The sequence below is a fragment of the Camponotus vicinus genome, unplaced genomic scaffold (assembly GCF_025532165.1).
Source record: "Camponotus vicinus isolate PSW18456_S1 unplaced genomic scaffold, iyCamVici1.0 SCAF_14, whole genome shotgun sequence".
NCBI classification, from domain to species: Eukaryota; Metazoa; Arthropoda; class Insecta; order Hymenoptera; family Formicidae; genus Camponotus; species Camponotus vicinus.
Genome location: NW_028141950.1, coordinates 8,520,578 through 8,537,505, shown reverse-complemented (window position 1 = coordinate 8,537,505; position 16,928 = coordinate 8,520,578). Strand labels below are relative to the sequence as shown.

Here is a 16,928-nt window from a genome sequence, read left to right as displayed (position 1 = left end):
GGAAACCACTATAAAAAAAGCGCACCATGCTATCTACCGCAAGGTGGTGTGGAAATGATAGCGCATCATTTTCTCGCCACTAAAAGGACGGGTCATTTTTCAGCGCGGTATTGCGATATATCGCACGCCACCATCATGTCTCGGAGAGCGATCCGCCCATCGCTTCGCCGCGCGTCTAGTATAGGATTACAGTGGGACGACTCTCGTCGCCGCGCGCTTCTACTCACGCAGATTGGCCGATATTCTTTGTTTAATTTTTCGTTAATTATTGCGAATATCACAAAGCAGTACAAGTTCTTCCTTCTTAATTTGAGCCATTCTACCTCCTTACTTCGTATGGGCTAAAATCTCCATAACACCCTGTATATATTGTATAATGTATTTATCGAAAACACCTCTAATAAATCGATTATAATAAATATAAATATGCTATATAAATATTCTGTTTCGCACATAATGCATAGAGTGATTGATATTTTCCAATTAATTATTATACCTTGAGCTCCAAAGCATACTTTTATGCAAAAAATTTGCTTCTCTTATTAATTTTAATAGATAAAATTTATATTATTTATTTTATTAAATTGTTCTTACAAAATTTATATCATGGAGGTTTTCGAATTGTATACAAGATTTAGGATCAGTATTATTTAGGATTAAAAGGATCACAAAGGACTAGATTGTTCATCATTGAATTATACGAAAGATCATCGAATAAATTTTATTGTATCAACGTATGATTTATCTCGGTACGATATATGCATGCGATGTAAACAAACCACAAGCGCGCGCGAAACGAATTTATTCACGGGATGAAAAATGAAGATGATAAGAAAAATATATAATACATCTATTGCGCGAATAAGGTGAAACTCTTCCTAATTATGATACGAATGTAAACTGATTATATTCATTGTATATCGAATAAATGTTAAGGACTAAAATACTTGAACATTTTATTGGAATCTTCATCGTCGAATAAGATAAGATGACCTACAGTGTGGCACATAAAAAAAAAATAATTCAGATCTAGCTAGAAAAATAATAAATACAGTCGAGAGCGAAAAGCAATTTTCATTTCTCACCAATTTATGCACACTATTTATCTTATCAATATGTTTTTCATGTTATATAGAATAACTTTGATATGACAAAATAAATAAAAATATATATTTACGTGCATAATACAAGCCACAAAAGTTTATTTAGTGTATTAAAATATTATGCATGGTGCGTTTCACCCATTAAAGCGAATAAAATAATTCGAAGATATAAAGTATTTGCCGTTATTGTACACATATGCTTATCTAATTTCAAGAGTTTTTCTCAATATAATCTTAGAATATTATACTGAGTACTGAAAAATTTTAATGTGTTAAATGAATTAATGTGGGAGGTTGGTTCGGATGCCGCGGGTCCTTCCGAGGGCGCCCGCAGCGAGGAGGAACAAAAAAAGAAGGAAGAAGAGCGCGCGCCAGTGTGGGGAGAACGTCTAAGAGCACGAAAGAAGACATGTCGCGGGATATAATCCGAGTTTGCTTTAACCATACGTATTTTCGTTAAATACACGGTCATTTATTAACTAAGAAAGAGTTCCTAGATTACCCGATCCCATATAATTTGGTGTCAGAAGTGGGATAGAGGGCGACTTCGAAAAAACAGAGGGTACGGCGGAAAGTTGGCAAAAGGCCTCGCGTGGCGAAAACGACGGACCAGACGTAGACCTCGGAAGAGAAACGACGAGCGGCACATAGTGACGTGAGCGTGGCTGCTGCAAAAAGACGAATAACTGAATCGAACTGGGAGAGAAGACGAGAACGACGATAGGACGCGGACAAGGCCGACGCGTATTAAACAAAGACGAGAACGACGATAGGACACGGGCAAGGCCGACGTGTATTAAACAAAGACGAGAACGACGACAGGGTACGTGCAGAGCTGACGTGCATTAGGACGCTCGACGCATAGCGTGGAAGTCAAAGAGAAATACGAAAGCGGTGAGTGAGGATTAGTCGCCATATTATTGATGTGGAGGTAAGGAATAGCCGCCATATTGGTATCGCTGTGGTACAAAACGCGAGCAACGATTGACCGATGTATCGGTAAGGAAGAAGGTCGGTAAAGGTTATCAGCCATATCATAAGTAAAACTCGCTTCTGTCGGTAAGCCTAATATTAGACCGAAAATGGCAACACTTGGAAGTATCGACAGAGTAGAGCAGAACATTACGAAAGCTCCTGTCAAGGCCGTAAGAGTTTTGCATCGCATGGTCTATGGTCGAGAAGGAGATCGGCAAAATCGCAAACGACTAAGGCAGTTTCAAGGTTTTGCGTTCGAAGCCGATACAGACGATTATAGAAACAAAATATTAGAGCTAGAGAACTTTCAAGATAATGATCTGGTAACTGTGTGCACTTTGCTATGTCTTGATTATACAGGAACGAAGGCAGATCTTATTACTAGGATAATGGATGGATTACGCGATTTGAGAATAATCAAGGAAGCCGCTCGAAAAGAGGAAGATGACGAGGAGGAAGTAAGCGATGGCGATGACGAATTCGGAGATGACGACGACGATAGTGAGACCGGAAACAGCGGACAGGATGGTAACCCTGAAAGACAGCCTGCAATGAGGAAGACCGAAAGCCAATTTTCATTTCATTTTCGTGACATCGAAAACACTGTCCGGCCATTTGAAGGCAGTACAGGATTATCTGTTCGCAGGTGGATCGACGAATTTGAAGAGACAGCGACGCTTTTTAAGTGGAATGAAATGCAAAAACTCATCTTTGGAAAGAAATCTCTAACGGGCATAGCTAAACTATATGTACAAAGCGAGACGGATATTACTACGTGGAAGAAATTGAAGACAGCATTAATAGAGGAATTCGATGTTAGAATTACAGATGCGGATATTCACCGCCAACTGGCCAAAAGAAGACGCCAGAAAGAGGAAACCATGCAGCAATATTTCCTCATAATGAAGGAAATTGCGAGTAGAGGAAATATCGCCGACGATTCGCTTATGGAATATATTATCGACGGGATAGATGACGATGGCAGCGATAAGACGATATTATATGGCGCAGAAACGATCAAAGAATTCAAAGTCAAGTTACGTCATTTTGAAAAGATGCGTGGAAAAATAATTAGCAAGACGGCGAAGGACAAGGAAAGAAAAAAATTACCCGACAAAGACGCTCAGAATAGATCCAAGGATAAAGGTAAGTGCTATAATTGTGGCAAACCTAATCATAAATCAGCTGATTGCAGGAATAAAACCAAAGGCCGGAAATGCTTTAAATGCAACAAGTTCGGTCACATTGCTTCCGAATGTGGAAAGACGAAAGGCGTGGAGAAAGATTCAGCCTCCACGAACGCCACCGTGAATAACGTGACAACGCAATTAAGTCGGATGCGAATAGCTGTCTCCATGGAGAATAAAGATTTCGAAGCGTTAGTCGATACGGGATTACATTTAAATCTGCTGCGAGAAGATGTTCACCAGAGCATCGGGGAGCCGAATCTCAAAAAGACCGACGTGAGATTGTTAGGCTTTGATCGAAGCTGCATTTTGCCGAGAGGGTACTTTACTACTCGTCTTATAATCGACAAGGACGATTTCGAAACCGACTTCTATGTGGTCTCCAATGATGTGATGAAATTCCCGATCATGCTGGGCAATGATTTGCTGGAACAAGCGGAACTGATCGTCAATCGAAGCGGTGTGCAGATACTGAAATCTAAACCGGACTCCGATCCGCCTATAGCTGCTATTAATTATATCGGAAAAGCGGAACTGGATATCGGAGAGAACGTCAACGAGGCTGAAAGACGAAAAATTGAGAGGTTAGTCGATGATTACATACCAAATAAAACCAAAGATACCAGCGTCGAAACAGTTATAGTCGTAAAGGACGATGAGCCGATTTCCTGTACGCCGAGACGTCACCCTCCCGCGGAGAGAAAGATTATCATTCAAGATTTCTACTTGTAATTTTAATATATTTTGTATTTTGAATATTTATTAAATTAATTAAAAGATTGAATTTTGAAATAATTTGAGAAATTATTTTTACAGAAGGTAGCATCTACAAAGAATTTTCTTATTCAATCTCTACTACTAGTAACGTGGAAGTTGCTATAAATTTCGACGATCTAGTAGAAATATTGTCTACTACCGCATCCAAGGTATTTATTAAATTGAAACATAAACAAATTTTTATATTTTATTAAATGGTGCATAATATTTTACGAAAGTTTTTTAAAATAAAAGGAGATGAGTAGCTTTTAATGTTTAACAAAATTTTAAAGTATATTATGTTCTAACACATCTTTAACACTAATTAAGACATCTATTTATTATGAGATATTATGAATAATTCGTATTTTTATTTTTTTTTAGAGCCGAGTAAGAATTCAAGCAAAACGCCGTCCTCAGAGCCGACATGCCCGAAAGTCCGCACTGCGACACAGCGGCATTGATTTCGATACGGTTGACAGCGCAGACAACGATAATTCTTTGGACGAAGGCCACACTAACACCTTTTCGTCCACCAAAGATTTTTCTTCCGCTCCGTCCATCAGCTGCGCTGATCGTTTGACTGCCAATAATGTTCAACGCTCGACAGTCGATCCTTCGTCCACGGACGACAAGTCCGAGTTGGGTAGCATCAGCAAGGAGAGGTCGATGAGTGTGAACAAGAACACTCTATTGTCGCCATCGACCGACGAAGAAGATCTGTTCGACGTACCGCCAGATTTGCCGGAGGATCCGCAAAGAGAGGATACATTGTTCGGTAGGGCACCGATACTTTCACCGATTGGCGATGGGCAGTCCGACAGAACACCCATTGTTGTCAAACCTCTAATCGATACTGTGATCAGAAAGATGGACGATATCGATATCGATAGTGCAGCGAATAACAAAAGTTTTAAACAAGATTCTTCTGAATTAACGCGATCAGGTGTCGATACTAAGGACACTTCGGATACTTTGAAGGACGCCAAGAAGAAGGACGATAAGCGTTTAGTCAACGAAGAGCGAAATGGGATGACTGGAAAGTCTAACGAAGAGCCGAGCGATCCTCTGCGTGACACTGCGGAGCCACGATCCGCTAAAGGATCCTAGTCAGTTGTTTGCATTCGTCACAAAGACGCCACATCGCCAGAGAAAAACAAAGGACTGCTGTTTTCCGAATCGGATGATAGTCTGTTGTCTAGTGGTTCGGCAAAGAAGTTGAGTGAGCCGAAGAAAAAGGTCTTGGGTCTATTCGCGGACGATGAAGAAAACGGTGAAGAAACCGCTGCGAGACATTCAGCAAAACGAAGCAGGACAGTCAAAAGTCGAATTCTGTTCAAGTTGGACGAAAGAGGAACAACATTTTCGACGATGACGACGACGAAGATTCCAGTCTGTTCGTCGAATCGTCCGGCCAGTCGCAGAAATCGGATAGCAAGTCGTTTCCAGAGTCCAAACACGAGCCCGATTCCCAAGCCAAGAATTCGAACTTGAAGGATATCTTCGGCGTGACGTAGCAAGCAATACCTTTCTTGCTGGCGGGAAGATTGACAACGATGACGACGATATCGATCTTATCGCCACGAGGAAAGTTGTTCCCAAATCAAGTCCCTGTTTGCGTCGGATGATGAGAACGACGACGACGATGATTGTATCTTCGGCAAGCAACCGTCTGTGTCGATAGACTCGAAGACGAATACGACAACAATCGCGTCGAATTCAAAACCGGCCGTGAAGAAATCGGTCACTAGGGATCTGAAGAAAACGGCCGAGAAGATCTAGGGATCCACTCAGTCTTCTTCAAGATGACTAAAATATATTTCTTCGATATAAATACCTGTGAGATTTTCTATATGCTCAGCCACAAAAGTATATATATATGTAAAAAAACTGAAGAAAAGGTTAATAAAATACGGATTAATATATCAATTGTACAAAAAGCTTGCAAATCTCTTGTCTTGATTAGCCTTTACGCATCTTGGTACGCTTTGTATTTAATGAATTATATTTTAGGCATATACTTTAAGTGCATTTCTTCGAAGCAATCATTATCACATGTAATTACTTGCCATGTATTTGATTAAACACTTAATTTATATACTTATAATTTATATTAATTCATATGATACATCTGAAATTTTTTTCACTCCTCAACATCTCACATAATGTTCTAAGATTATATTAGGAAATACTTGAAATTAGGCAAACATATATACAGGGTTAAGAAAAAGTCTGGATACCCCCGAAAATTTTGGAAACTAAGGGTTATGGAGGAAAACTTCAAATACAAAAGTTGTAGGATATCCAACGGAGCATCTCATAGTAACCTTGACTTTGACCTTGACAGCGACCTTGAGGGTTGTTTCAAGGTCAAGTTGTTTTTTTCAAATGGAATCCCCCATTTTTTATTATATATTCTTCTAGCTCATCTCGAGAGCTTTCCAAAACACTATAATTAAGTTAGTTTTCATTAAGTACTTTCCGAGTTATGAAGCTTGAAATAATTTCTTAATTTTACATAAACCGTAAAATATCTTGTAAAATATTCATTTTTCGATTATCTTACCTTAATACTTTTATGTACAAAATAATGAGAGGAATCAATTGGTGTAAAAAAAACACATAATTGTTTCGAAAAAAAAAAATGTAATTGTTAATTGCAAATTACATTTTTTTTTTCGAAACAATTATGTGTTTTCTTATATGTATAGTAAATACTTTATATCGAAATTATTTTATTCGCTTTCTTAGGGGATTGAACACATGCATAATATTTTAATACAAATACAAATGATGCATAATATTTTAATACAAATACAAATAAACTTTTGTGGCTTAGACATGTACGTATATATATATTTTATTTATATTTTGTTACATCAAAGTTGCTCTATATAACATAAAGAATCTTATATTGATAAGATAAATAGTGTGCAATTGGGGAGAAATGGAGAATTTTTGCTTCTCGCTCTCGGCTGTATTTATTATTTTGCTAGCCAAATCTGAATTACTCTTTTCTTTCTTTAACGTGCCACACTATATACCATTTTATCCTACTCGTCGAATGAAGATTGCAATAAAATGTGCAAGTAATTCGATTCTTAACGTTTATTCGATACACAACGAACGTAATTAGTTTACTCTCGTAATCGTAATTAAGTGAGAGTCTCACCTTATTTGTGCAATAGATGTATATTTCTCTCTGTACTATCACTCTTTTTCATCCCGTCAATAAATCACCTCGAGCGCTTTACATCACATGTATATATCATCGCGATAAGTCATGCATTAGTACAATAAAATTTATTCGATGATCTATAATTCAATCCAGTCAATGATGGACCATCCAGTCCTTCGTGATTCTTTTGGTCCTAGATAATATCCTAAATATTGTAATTTTAAATATAATTCAAGAGCTTCCGAACAATTTTAAGAACAATTCAATAAAATAAATGACATAATCTTTATCTATTAAAATAAATGAGAAAAATAATTTTTTTTTATAAAAATATACTTTCAAGCTATCAAGGTTCAAGCTATCATTATTTAGTTGGAAAATATCAATTACTGTATACATTATGTGTGAAACAAAATATTTATCAGTGGTAAGAGCAGTCGCCCGGCAAGCGAAAGACTCGGGTTCGATTCCCGATTCAGCGACTTTCGGCCCGATATTTTTCTCGCCTACAACATTACAGGGGGGAAAGAGGGATAATAATTAAATAAATTCTCGAATTGAGAATTATTTAAATTTGCTTGGTATCGTACCAAGAAAATTTGTGCCCTGTGCACACAAATAAGTTTCAACGAAAAACTTATTTTCTCGTTGAACTTACGCACTATCATCCGCGTTTAGCTCTTATGGCCTGTTTAAATTTAAGTTTATGTTTTAATACACAGAGCCTAATTTCTTATAGTTATTTAAAATATTTATATAGCGTATTTATATTTATTATTTAGTGTTGTCGATTTATTAGATATTTTCGATAAATACATTATATATATAAAATCATATTTCGTCGTGACAATAATATGTAAACGTATATTACATTTACCAACGTCATTGCGTTTAAACCTCATTGCTAAAAAATTATTTTAATTTTGTATGACGTAATATTTGAGATAAACGAGTGTATTAATACTTTTGAAAAGTCATGTTTATATATTTCGTTTGACATTAAATATCAAATATAAAGAAGAATCATAGAATAAAAATCATATAAAGAAGAATCATACAATAAAAATATTAAATAAAAGATTACAATAATTTATTAATAACAATTATACAATTCGTATACAATATTTAATCGTATTTAATCAAAGTTACATTTTCAAATTAAGCCCTCATGCGAGAAAATAATAATTATTCTACAATCGTAACAACTGGAGAGTATCAAAATATCTTTGTGAATTTTGTGCACGTGTTTAAGAGAACTAACAACAAATTAACCATGCTAAGAACTTATATTCCAAATTAAAAAAGGTACTAAAAAAATCCTCTAAGTAAAAAGATGAAGATAGAAATTTATCCGTAGAAAATTTTAATAAAGATATCGAGAAGAGAAGGAGAGGAAGAATTTTTTTCGTCATATTTTGTTTTTGTAGTATTTGTATAATAAAATCATTAAAATGGCATGTGTTTCATTAAAGAGATTAATTTATTAATTAATTTATTATTAATTTATTAAAATTTCGGGAGAGAGAAAGATCATCTGATATATTCCTGTATCTTCATGAATCAAACTTGGTAAATTATATAAAATCTCTTATATTACGATTAATTCTACAATTCCACATGTTCAATGGGAGTTGTTGCATTATGCATCCAATGGATCCATTATATGATATATCGGTAAGCAATTTTTTATAAATAGCTTTTTTTACTAATTTTAATAAGAAATAAATTGATGAAGATAACGATCAATTATAACTCTTGTAAATAATACGTTAGTCAATGAGTCAATATTTTATAAGCAATAAGTAAAGTTCTTTTCATTTTCTTTTCTATAATTGAAATCTTGTTTATGTGTCTATCATTTTTCAGCAAATACAAAAGATGATATTCAAACTTCCGCGTTTCTGTGAATTGATAAATAATCATTGTAATATACTTCACAATTGGAAAGTCAATAACTTGATGAGTTTCTTATCACGATGTTTAAGAAGTGATATTGAAGATATAGATATCAATTATAAATATCGAAATATTACAAATTCAATAAAGGTAGTGTATACATATAATATATCATCATTGTATATAATATACTATAATATATATGTATATGTACATCTATATGTATATGTATATGTACATATAATCTCATATTTAATATTTTTTATAATGCAAAATATTATACATATCTATAAAACGTTGTCAGTATTTGGTAATCTTTCGAAATGATAGACCGTAATTGTGTGTAAATATTATACATTATTAGCTTTATTAAATATAGCTAGTGGAGATAGAGCAATAAGTATAGTTCGTTTTTACAACTGCATACTTTTGTAATCATCAATATAATTTAAATATAAAGTAAGTCATTAAATATAAAGATAAAATATATGTATATACTTATCCCGAATGATGTCGAAATTCATACATGATAACTGTTATAAATTCAAAAATAATTATATTATTATATTTATATATTCACAACTAATTAGGATATTATTCGCGTTTCGTCTTTCACTCATAAATTTTACAAGCGGTTTGTAATTATATATAATGTCGAAAATTAATTATATTTCCATGTTGAAAAAAATATTGTTTATACATATATATATAAATGCAATTATTAGATTTCGCTTAGATTACTCAAAAATACAAATTAGATATATCATTATATTACATTGTTTACAATTATGAAAACGGATGTGATATTTTTTAATAATCAAAATTTTATGGAAGGTAAGATTAAAAAATTTCTTTTATCTTCATTGATATATCTAATATTAAGATTAAACCTAAAAATAACAGAATCAATTTAGAAATATTCTCGAAATATTTTTTCTACATTAAGATTTATTGAATCGTTTGGAAAATAAGATAAACATTAATTTAATTATATCGGCTAAATAGTATCGACTGGACTCAGTAAGGCATCTTCTATGTTCTCTCTTAATGCTATAATATTTTTCAGACAAAATTTGAAATTTGGTCTAGCATCCGCTGCACTCCAGCAACGTAGCATCAACTGGTACAATGGTGACGGACAGTTAAGAGTCATCGGCAACCTGCCTCCAGCAAGTACATAAGTTATCACTCTTTCATCAGTCTTGGCAATATAAGGTTGTTCACCCAACGATGTAATTTCCCACATTAATACTCCAAATGACCAAACATCGCTTTGAGAAGTAAATATTCCAATCATCAAAGATTCGGGTGCCATCCAGCGAATAGGAAGCAAACCTTTTCCTTTCTATAACATGATTTAAATAAAAATTTAATTTTCTGATTCAATTTGTTCATTTTTAGAATATGTGCAAAATAAAAAACATTCATTTATCTCTTGCTATATATAAATGAAAACTATTTATATTCTATTAGGTGTATAACTAAGTTCCCGCCGCTCATAATTAAAGGCCATGGCACACAAAAAAACGTAAGCAATGAAACGTAGTCAGTAAAGAAATCAACCAATCGGAATTCTTACGTTTTCTTACGTTTTAATATGGCTGCCTTACTGCTCAATCGTGATTGGTCGATTTGCTTACTGACTACGTTTCACTGCTTACGTTTTTTTGTGTGCCATGGCCTTAAATGTCTCCAGCTGCAAATGTAGTGAAGTTAGTCATTTGTCAATAAAATTGAGTGCGCAAAGATTCATTTTTTGTGAAAGAGATATTTTTTGAATCGATTTAAAATGAAACGTGATGAGTTGTTTTTTCGACATATACTTCTTCACTGCTTTGATTTAAATAAAATTGCAGCTGAAGCTCATCGATTGATTTCTGAAACAGTCACGGCTGACCGCTACCAACAACAATTGTACAGATTGAATGGTGAATTGATGCGAAAAAGGCCAGTAATTGACGTAAAGTGATTCTTTTGCATGACAACGCGCGACTTCATGTTGCAAGAATCGTAAAAGACACACTATTGGAGCTCGAATGCCAAGTTCTCCCGCACCCGCCTATTCTCCAGACTTGGCCTCATCGGATTATCACCTTTTCCTATTAATGCAATACGTGCTCGCCGATACACATTTCTCTAATTACGAAGAAGTTCAAAAATGCATCATCGAACAATCAATGGATTGCTTAAAAAAACAAGTCGTTCTATCGTCGCGGAATCCAACTTTTGCAAAAAAGATGGGAAAAGTCATAGAAAACAAAGGATTACATTTTGATTAATATATTAGTTCATTTTCTTATTAAAATAAATGTATTTTTCAAGTAAAAAAACGGCGGGAACTTAGTTATACACCTAATATATTACTTAAAGAAACAATGCAGGATACTATTATGATAAAAAAATGGAAAGTATTTTCGAAAGAATTCATTTTTTAGTCATTAAATTTTTTTCATAATTATATTTACCACGCGATAATAATAAGTTTTGTAAATATCTCTAGATAATCCAAAATCTCCAATTTTGATGACACGATTCTCGCGATTTCTCGAAGATACTAAACAATTGCGACACGCTAGATCTCTATGTACGAAACGCTTCTCTTCCAAGTAGCAACAACCTCGCGCAACATCTTCGCACATGGCGAGCAAATCCTGCAAACGCAAAGCAGGCGAATCTGACGCTTGCAAATTTCGACAATCTCTCAAATATTTTAACAGATCACCAGTTTCCATCAATTCCATCACTAGTAAAGGAGAATCCCCATCTAAACAAACGGCCAACAATCTTAATATATGTTTGTGTCGAAAATGACTCATAAGCTTGGCTTCCTTTAACAAATTCTTTTTCTCATGGGGAGAAGCATCTTTCCGAAGCGTTTTTATTGCAACGGATATCTCTGTGCCCGATCTTTCTAAGTTCTTCACATATCCTTGAAACACCTGCGAAATATTTCACACAAATTTACATGCGTACTTCATTAGAAAATGTATATAGTTTAATGTCAAGTAATATTATATTTTACTTTATATTAAATAATTCAACAAAAATGTATAATAAGGTGTTTGTTGTCTCATCTAAATTTTATATTACTTATAATCTATTATAAAAATTTATGTAATTTATATCTTTAGAAAATACATATCTGTTTTGTTGATCCAGAAATAAATTTGAAACATTGCTTGAAAAAATTAATTTTTACCATTCCGAATGCACCGCTACCAAGACGTTTTGTAAATTTAATTTGTTTACGTGCGATTATAGTTATCGCACATTCATCCGGATTACAATGTAACTTAGGATTGTAAATCCTATTGAATTGTATGTTTCGGTAAGGTACTTCATGTAGAATCGCCAATTCTACATCGATCATTGTTGAAGACAAAAGTTGTTCATTATTACCTCTGCGATGCACTGTTATAAAATTTTGAGTTAATTATGTAATAATATGTATTATAAAATCTATTGCTTTTTAGTAAATTTATTCGTTTAGTTTTATGTAAGTAAATTACTATTTTCAGTAAGTCTCTAGATATTATATCAGATATATATGTATAATCTACAATTCAAGTCGATACTTAAATCAAATATACTTACAATAATAAAAGTAGCAGACGCAGCTTATAGTAACTATAACGATAAAACTTAACATCAATGGTAGATAATATTTTGTATCTGTAATTTCAGGAATATTCTAAATAACACCTATATTACGCAAAAATATAATTTTAATATCTTCGTGTGTGTGTTTAAAAATTTATTTTTATTTATTATAACTTTAATACAAAATTTAATTTTTTTAAATTTTAAGCCTATTCATATCTAAAAAAATTAGCACATAATATCTATGCAGCACAGAATGTTACAACTACTTTGCAGCAATGTTGCAATATTACAAATATATTTTCACTTCATGTACGAATACGATATTAATCTTCAAAGATAATATATCTTTTATTATATTAGGAATAGATACTACTATATCTATCATTATATTTTTCTATGCATTTTTATGTATTTTATGTATTTTTATGTATTTTTCACATGTAAATAAATATAATTATAACGGATTTTTTAAATTTTTAAATAAATAAAAAATATAATTAGTAATGCATAATTAATTCTATAACTAATATATATACAGGGTGACCCATTTTAATTAACGCACGCAATTATTTCGGAAACAAAGCATTTTAGAGAAAAATGTTTCAGACAAAAGTTGTTTGGTTCCGAGGGGGCCATAAGATGGTATCATTGGTTTGACCTTGAAGAGTTATTTGAAGGTCACATGAAGGTCACCTTCAATTTCTTAAATGGAACCTACTATTTGTCATTGCATATTCTTGTAGCTTATCTCGATAGCTTTCCAAAACACTATAATTAAGTACGTTTTCGTTAAGTACTTTTTGAGTTATGAGGCTTGAAATCATTTCTTAATTTTACATAAACCGTAAAATATCTTGTAAAATATTCATTTTTCGATTATTTTACCTTAATATTTTTACGTACAAAATAATGAGAGGAATCAACTGGTGTAAAAAAAACACATAGTTGTTTTGAAGAAAAAATATGTAATTTGCAATTAACAATTCCATATTTTTTCTTAAAAACAACTATGTGTTTTCTTTACACCAATTGATTCCTCTCATTATTTTGTACATAAAAGTATTAAGGTAAGATAATCGAAAAATGAATATTTTACAAGATATTTTACGGTTTATGTAAAATTAAGAAATTATTTCAAGCCTCATAACTCAAAAAGTACTTAACAAAAAAGTACTTAATTATAGTGTTTTGGAAAGCTATCGAGATAAGCTACAAGAATATGCAATGACAAATAGTAGGTTCCATTTAAGAAATTGAAGGTGACCTTCATGTGACCTTCAAATAACTCTTCAAGGTCAAACCAATAATACCATCTTATGGCCCCCTCGAAACCATAAAACTTTTGTCTGAAACATTTTTCTCTAAAATGCTTTGTTTCCGAAATAATTGCGTGCGTTAATTAAAATGGCTCACCCTGTATATATATATATATGTGTGTATATATATATATATTATTTGTGTGTGTGTGTGTGTGTGTGTGCGTGCGCGCGTGTGTGTGCGTGTGTGTGCGTGTGTGTGTAAAGTATTACCCATTATAAGAGTAAGTAGAACATTTAAAATAAAAAGTGATTCGTAAATAAGAGTTTAAAGTAATTTTGTATAAAAATATAACATTTTATGTTATATGATTATGTTTAAATATAATTTTGCAATATATTATCTTAGATATGATTATCTTAGACATTGGAAGCTCCTATTTATATCAAAATTTTAATTTAATTAAATGTTTCCAAGATATTCATCTATCGAGAACAAAAATATTTTATACGTAATATTATTAAATGGTTGCAATAACATTGCATACTTTCCAATATATTACACTGTAATATTGCTAAAATATTTCATTGCGAAAGGCGGACATCTTAACTTCATCACAATCTTATAACAATAACTCAGTAGAGTTTCACAATCGATTTGCAATATAGCAATGTTTCAATGAAATTATTCTGCAATATATCCATGCAATCTTATTGTACTGTATGAGTATCTTCATTTGCTTACCAGGTGTTGAAAAAATAAATCTTTCATCAGCCGGCCATGTCAAATTTTCCTCATATTCGGGATATCTCAATATTAAGCGAAACATGTATAAAGTTCCCGAATTTAAATTTCCGATATGGTATATTATTTCTTTGTTATAATTCATTTTATTATAATCCATTGTTAGCCACTTTTCTGCTGCAATATCTTTGTACTCTAGTGTAGGAGGGATCGTCAGATTAATGTTTGGGTTCCATGAAATGTCCATGCTATTTATGTTAACCCCGTTCAAAGTAATATTGTTTGGTTCTGAGTATTTGTAAACGATCTTGTTTAAACTCTCGTTGTAGAAAGGGGGCAAATTAATTGGAAACACACGCACGTATATCGAGTAATCTTGTACTGGTAGCGACAAGTTAATCTTTGTGAAAAGTCTGCCGTCTGCCATACGTTTCGGCTTATTGATATATTGTTTGTTCATTTGTCGGTTGCGTTTCACTAATGTACGTGAGTTCCAATGCACTTCGTAGGCTACGCAGTTCACCTTCTTGAGTGACATCCAATGAACTACTGCTATAGTAGGCGTCAAAGCTAGAACACTTATGTTTTCTGGTGCATTAAGCTTGCCCGAATTAGTTTTTATTGGTATCACATTCGAATCGAATGGATTTATTGATAATTGATCAAAGTAAAAATTGCTTAAAGTAAACTTCAACTTGTACTCTGTAAATGGTGTTAAGTTCTGAATCTCGTAATATCGCTCGGCCGTCAGTACATTGAATTTCTCAGACTTGTTGGGATTGTTGTCTAAACAGCTTACGGAGATAGTATATATAGTAGTTGGTAAATTATATTTTTTGCATCCACTCTTTACAACCGGTTCCGGAAGATTCACAACGATGCTGTTTGCCGTTGCATTCACATTTTCAAAATTATAAACTTTTCGTCAGGTGTCAGGCATTTCATTGGAGGATATGGTTGTAAAGATTTATCAAAAGCGTAAATTTCATTAAAATTTTTATCTGAGCTCATTATTATCTTTTCAACATATTCGGCTGCATTTGAGACGCTCTTGAAACTTGCATATTTCTTTTTCAAAACGTAGATATATTTAGTATATGGATAGATATATGGAGACACTTTAAATTCTGAAATGTAAATGTTTGTTTTGTCAATCGTCATAGATTTGAATGGACCGTTTTCACTTTTGTTTTCCTTGTGTAAAATCTCATTGCACATAGAAACGTTAATGTCTGTCATAAATATGTAACCACGATTTAACCAGTAAATTAACGGCTCCTCATTATTCATGTCATCAATTATTGTATCATAAATATTCGTCCTATAATGAAATAGGCAATAGGATAGTGAATTTATCTGAACAATTTGCTCATTTTTTCCATCGAGATCATATTGCATCATATAACGTATTTTATTTGTCGAATTGTATGATAGGGAATATAAAATTCTAAAAAATATATAATTATTTTATTATAAAACATTATTTTAACAAAAACTGAAACTTGTATGTAGTAAAAATTCAAAATTCTTATAATTATATAATAACTTATTCTTTTTTTTACTTATGATCTTAATTATAAAATCACGTAAAATTATAGATAGAAAATTACAAATTTGCATAAATCTTTAATGGAAAATTATTTTTTCAGGTGAACGGTAGTAAACGTACCCCATAGACGGTGATACATTTAAATTGGAAAAAATATTTTCTGACAATTTGACAATCTCATCAAATTTAATTATGCCATTTTCCCACATTGTTAAGTCGAACTTTACAATATGTGAGTCTAACCAGTAAGAGATGAAATATAGATTTCTTGCTACCCAGTCAATGCAGAGATTATGTACATCTTTATCAAAGGTAGCCATCTTTGTGATATTATTTTCATTAATCTTCAATGTCATTAGGTCTTTATCGTCACTCCAATAAATTCTATTGTCTTGTCGAATAAGCGGCATATGATACATATCTGAAAAAAAGGAGTTATATTCTATTACTGATCTGAAAGAAAGGAACTATAATTATATAGTAAAAAATTATAGTTGAGATTTCTAATTTTATAGTTATTACTACTATAATGTTGATAATAATAAACTTGTGCATAATAATAATAACTTTAACTTTATAGTTAGTGTTAAAAATAATTTATGATAATTATAACTATTTTTTTTATCACTATACGTACCCTATCATTAAGAAATTAGTAATGTTTAAATCCACGTCCAATA

At 32.5% G+C, this 16,928-nt stretch overlaps 2 protein-coding genes and 1 pseudogene across 3 annotated transcripts; 2 read left to right on the top strand and 1 right to left on the bottom strand.

Moving 5' to 3' along the window:
* The window catches only part of LOC145965737 (proto-oncogene tyrosine-protein kinase ROS-like), a 111,166-nt pseudogene that overhangs the window by 2,162 nt on the left and 92,076 nt on the right, over positions 1 to 16,928 (top strand).
* Positions 1,579 to 5,156, top strand: LOC145965580 (uncharacterized). The gene is made up of 3 exons (XM_083089251.1): positions 1,579 to 3,935; positions 4,085 to 4,191; positions 4,406 to 5,156. The coding sequence occupies exons 1-3, from the start codon at positions 2,186 to 2,188 to the stop codon at positions 5,129 to 5,131; spliced, it is 2,583 nt and encodes an 860-aa protein (XP_082945377.1). The 5' UTR covers positions 1,579 to 2,185; the 3' UTR covers positions 5,132 to 5,156.
* Positions 10,036 to 15,657, bottom strand: LOC145965462 (insulin-like growth factor 1 receptor). Of its 2 annotated transcripts, none has more exons than XM_083089021.1 (5): positions 14,700 to 15,657; positions 12,690 to 12,767; positions 12,295 to 12,506; positions 11,561 to 12,034; positions 10,036 to 10,440 (listed from the first exon to the last, which is right to left on the bottom strand). In XM_083089021.1, exons 1-5 carry the CDS (start codon positions 15,235 to 15,237, stop codon positions 10,093 to 10,095), a joined length of 1,650 nt encoding a protein of 549 aa, XP_082945147.1. In that variant the 5' UTR covers positions 15,238 to 15,657; the 3' UTR covers positions 10,036 to 10,092. The 2 variants fall into 2 exon arrangements, with proteins under 2 accessions (XP_082945147.1, XP_082945148.1); XM_083089022.1 differs by having other exon boundaries at positions 12,690 to 12,722.

What these genes read in the sequence shown, in the direction of transcription:
- LOC145965580 (XM_083089251.1), top strand. Translation starts at nt 2,186, where the DNA reads ATGGCAACACTTGGAAGTATCGACAGAGTAGAGCAGAACATTACGAAA. An exon ending in GGACGATGAGCCGATTTCCT is followed by an intron (nt 3,936 to 4,084) that starts GTACGCCGAGAC and finishes TTTTTACAGAAG; the next exon opens with GTAGCATCTACAAAGAATTT. An exon ending in TGTCTACTACCGCATCCAAG is followed by an intron (nt 4,192 to 4,405) that starts GTATTTATTAAA and finishes ATTTTTTTTTAG; the next exon opens with AGCCGAGTAAGAATTCAAGC.
- LOC145965462 (XM_083089021.1), bottom strand. Translation starts at nt 15,237, where the DNA reads ATGTCACTCAAGAAGGTGAACTGCGTAGCCTACGAAGTGCATTGGAAC. An exon ending in GTAGCGGTGCATTCGGAATG is followed by an intron (nt 12,035 to 12,294) that starts GTAAAAATTAAT and finishes AATATTTCGCAG; the next exon opens with GTGTTTCAAGGATATGTGAA. An exon ending in AAACTTATTATTATCGCGTG is followed by an intron (nt 10,441 to 11,560) that starts GTAAATATAATT and finishes ATCATGTTATAG; the next exon opens with AAAGGAAAAGGTTTGCTTCC.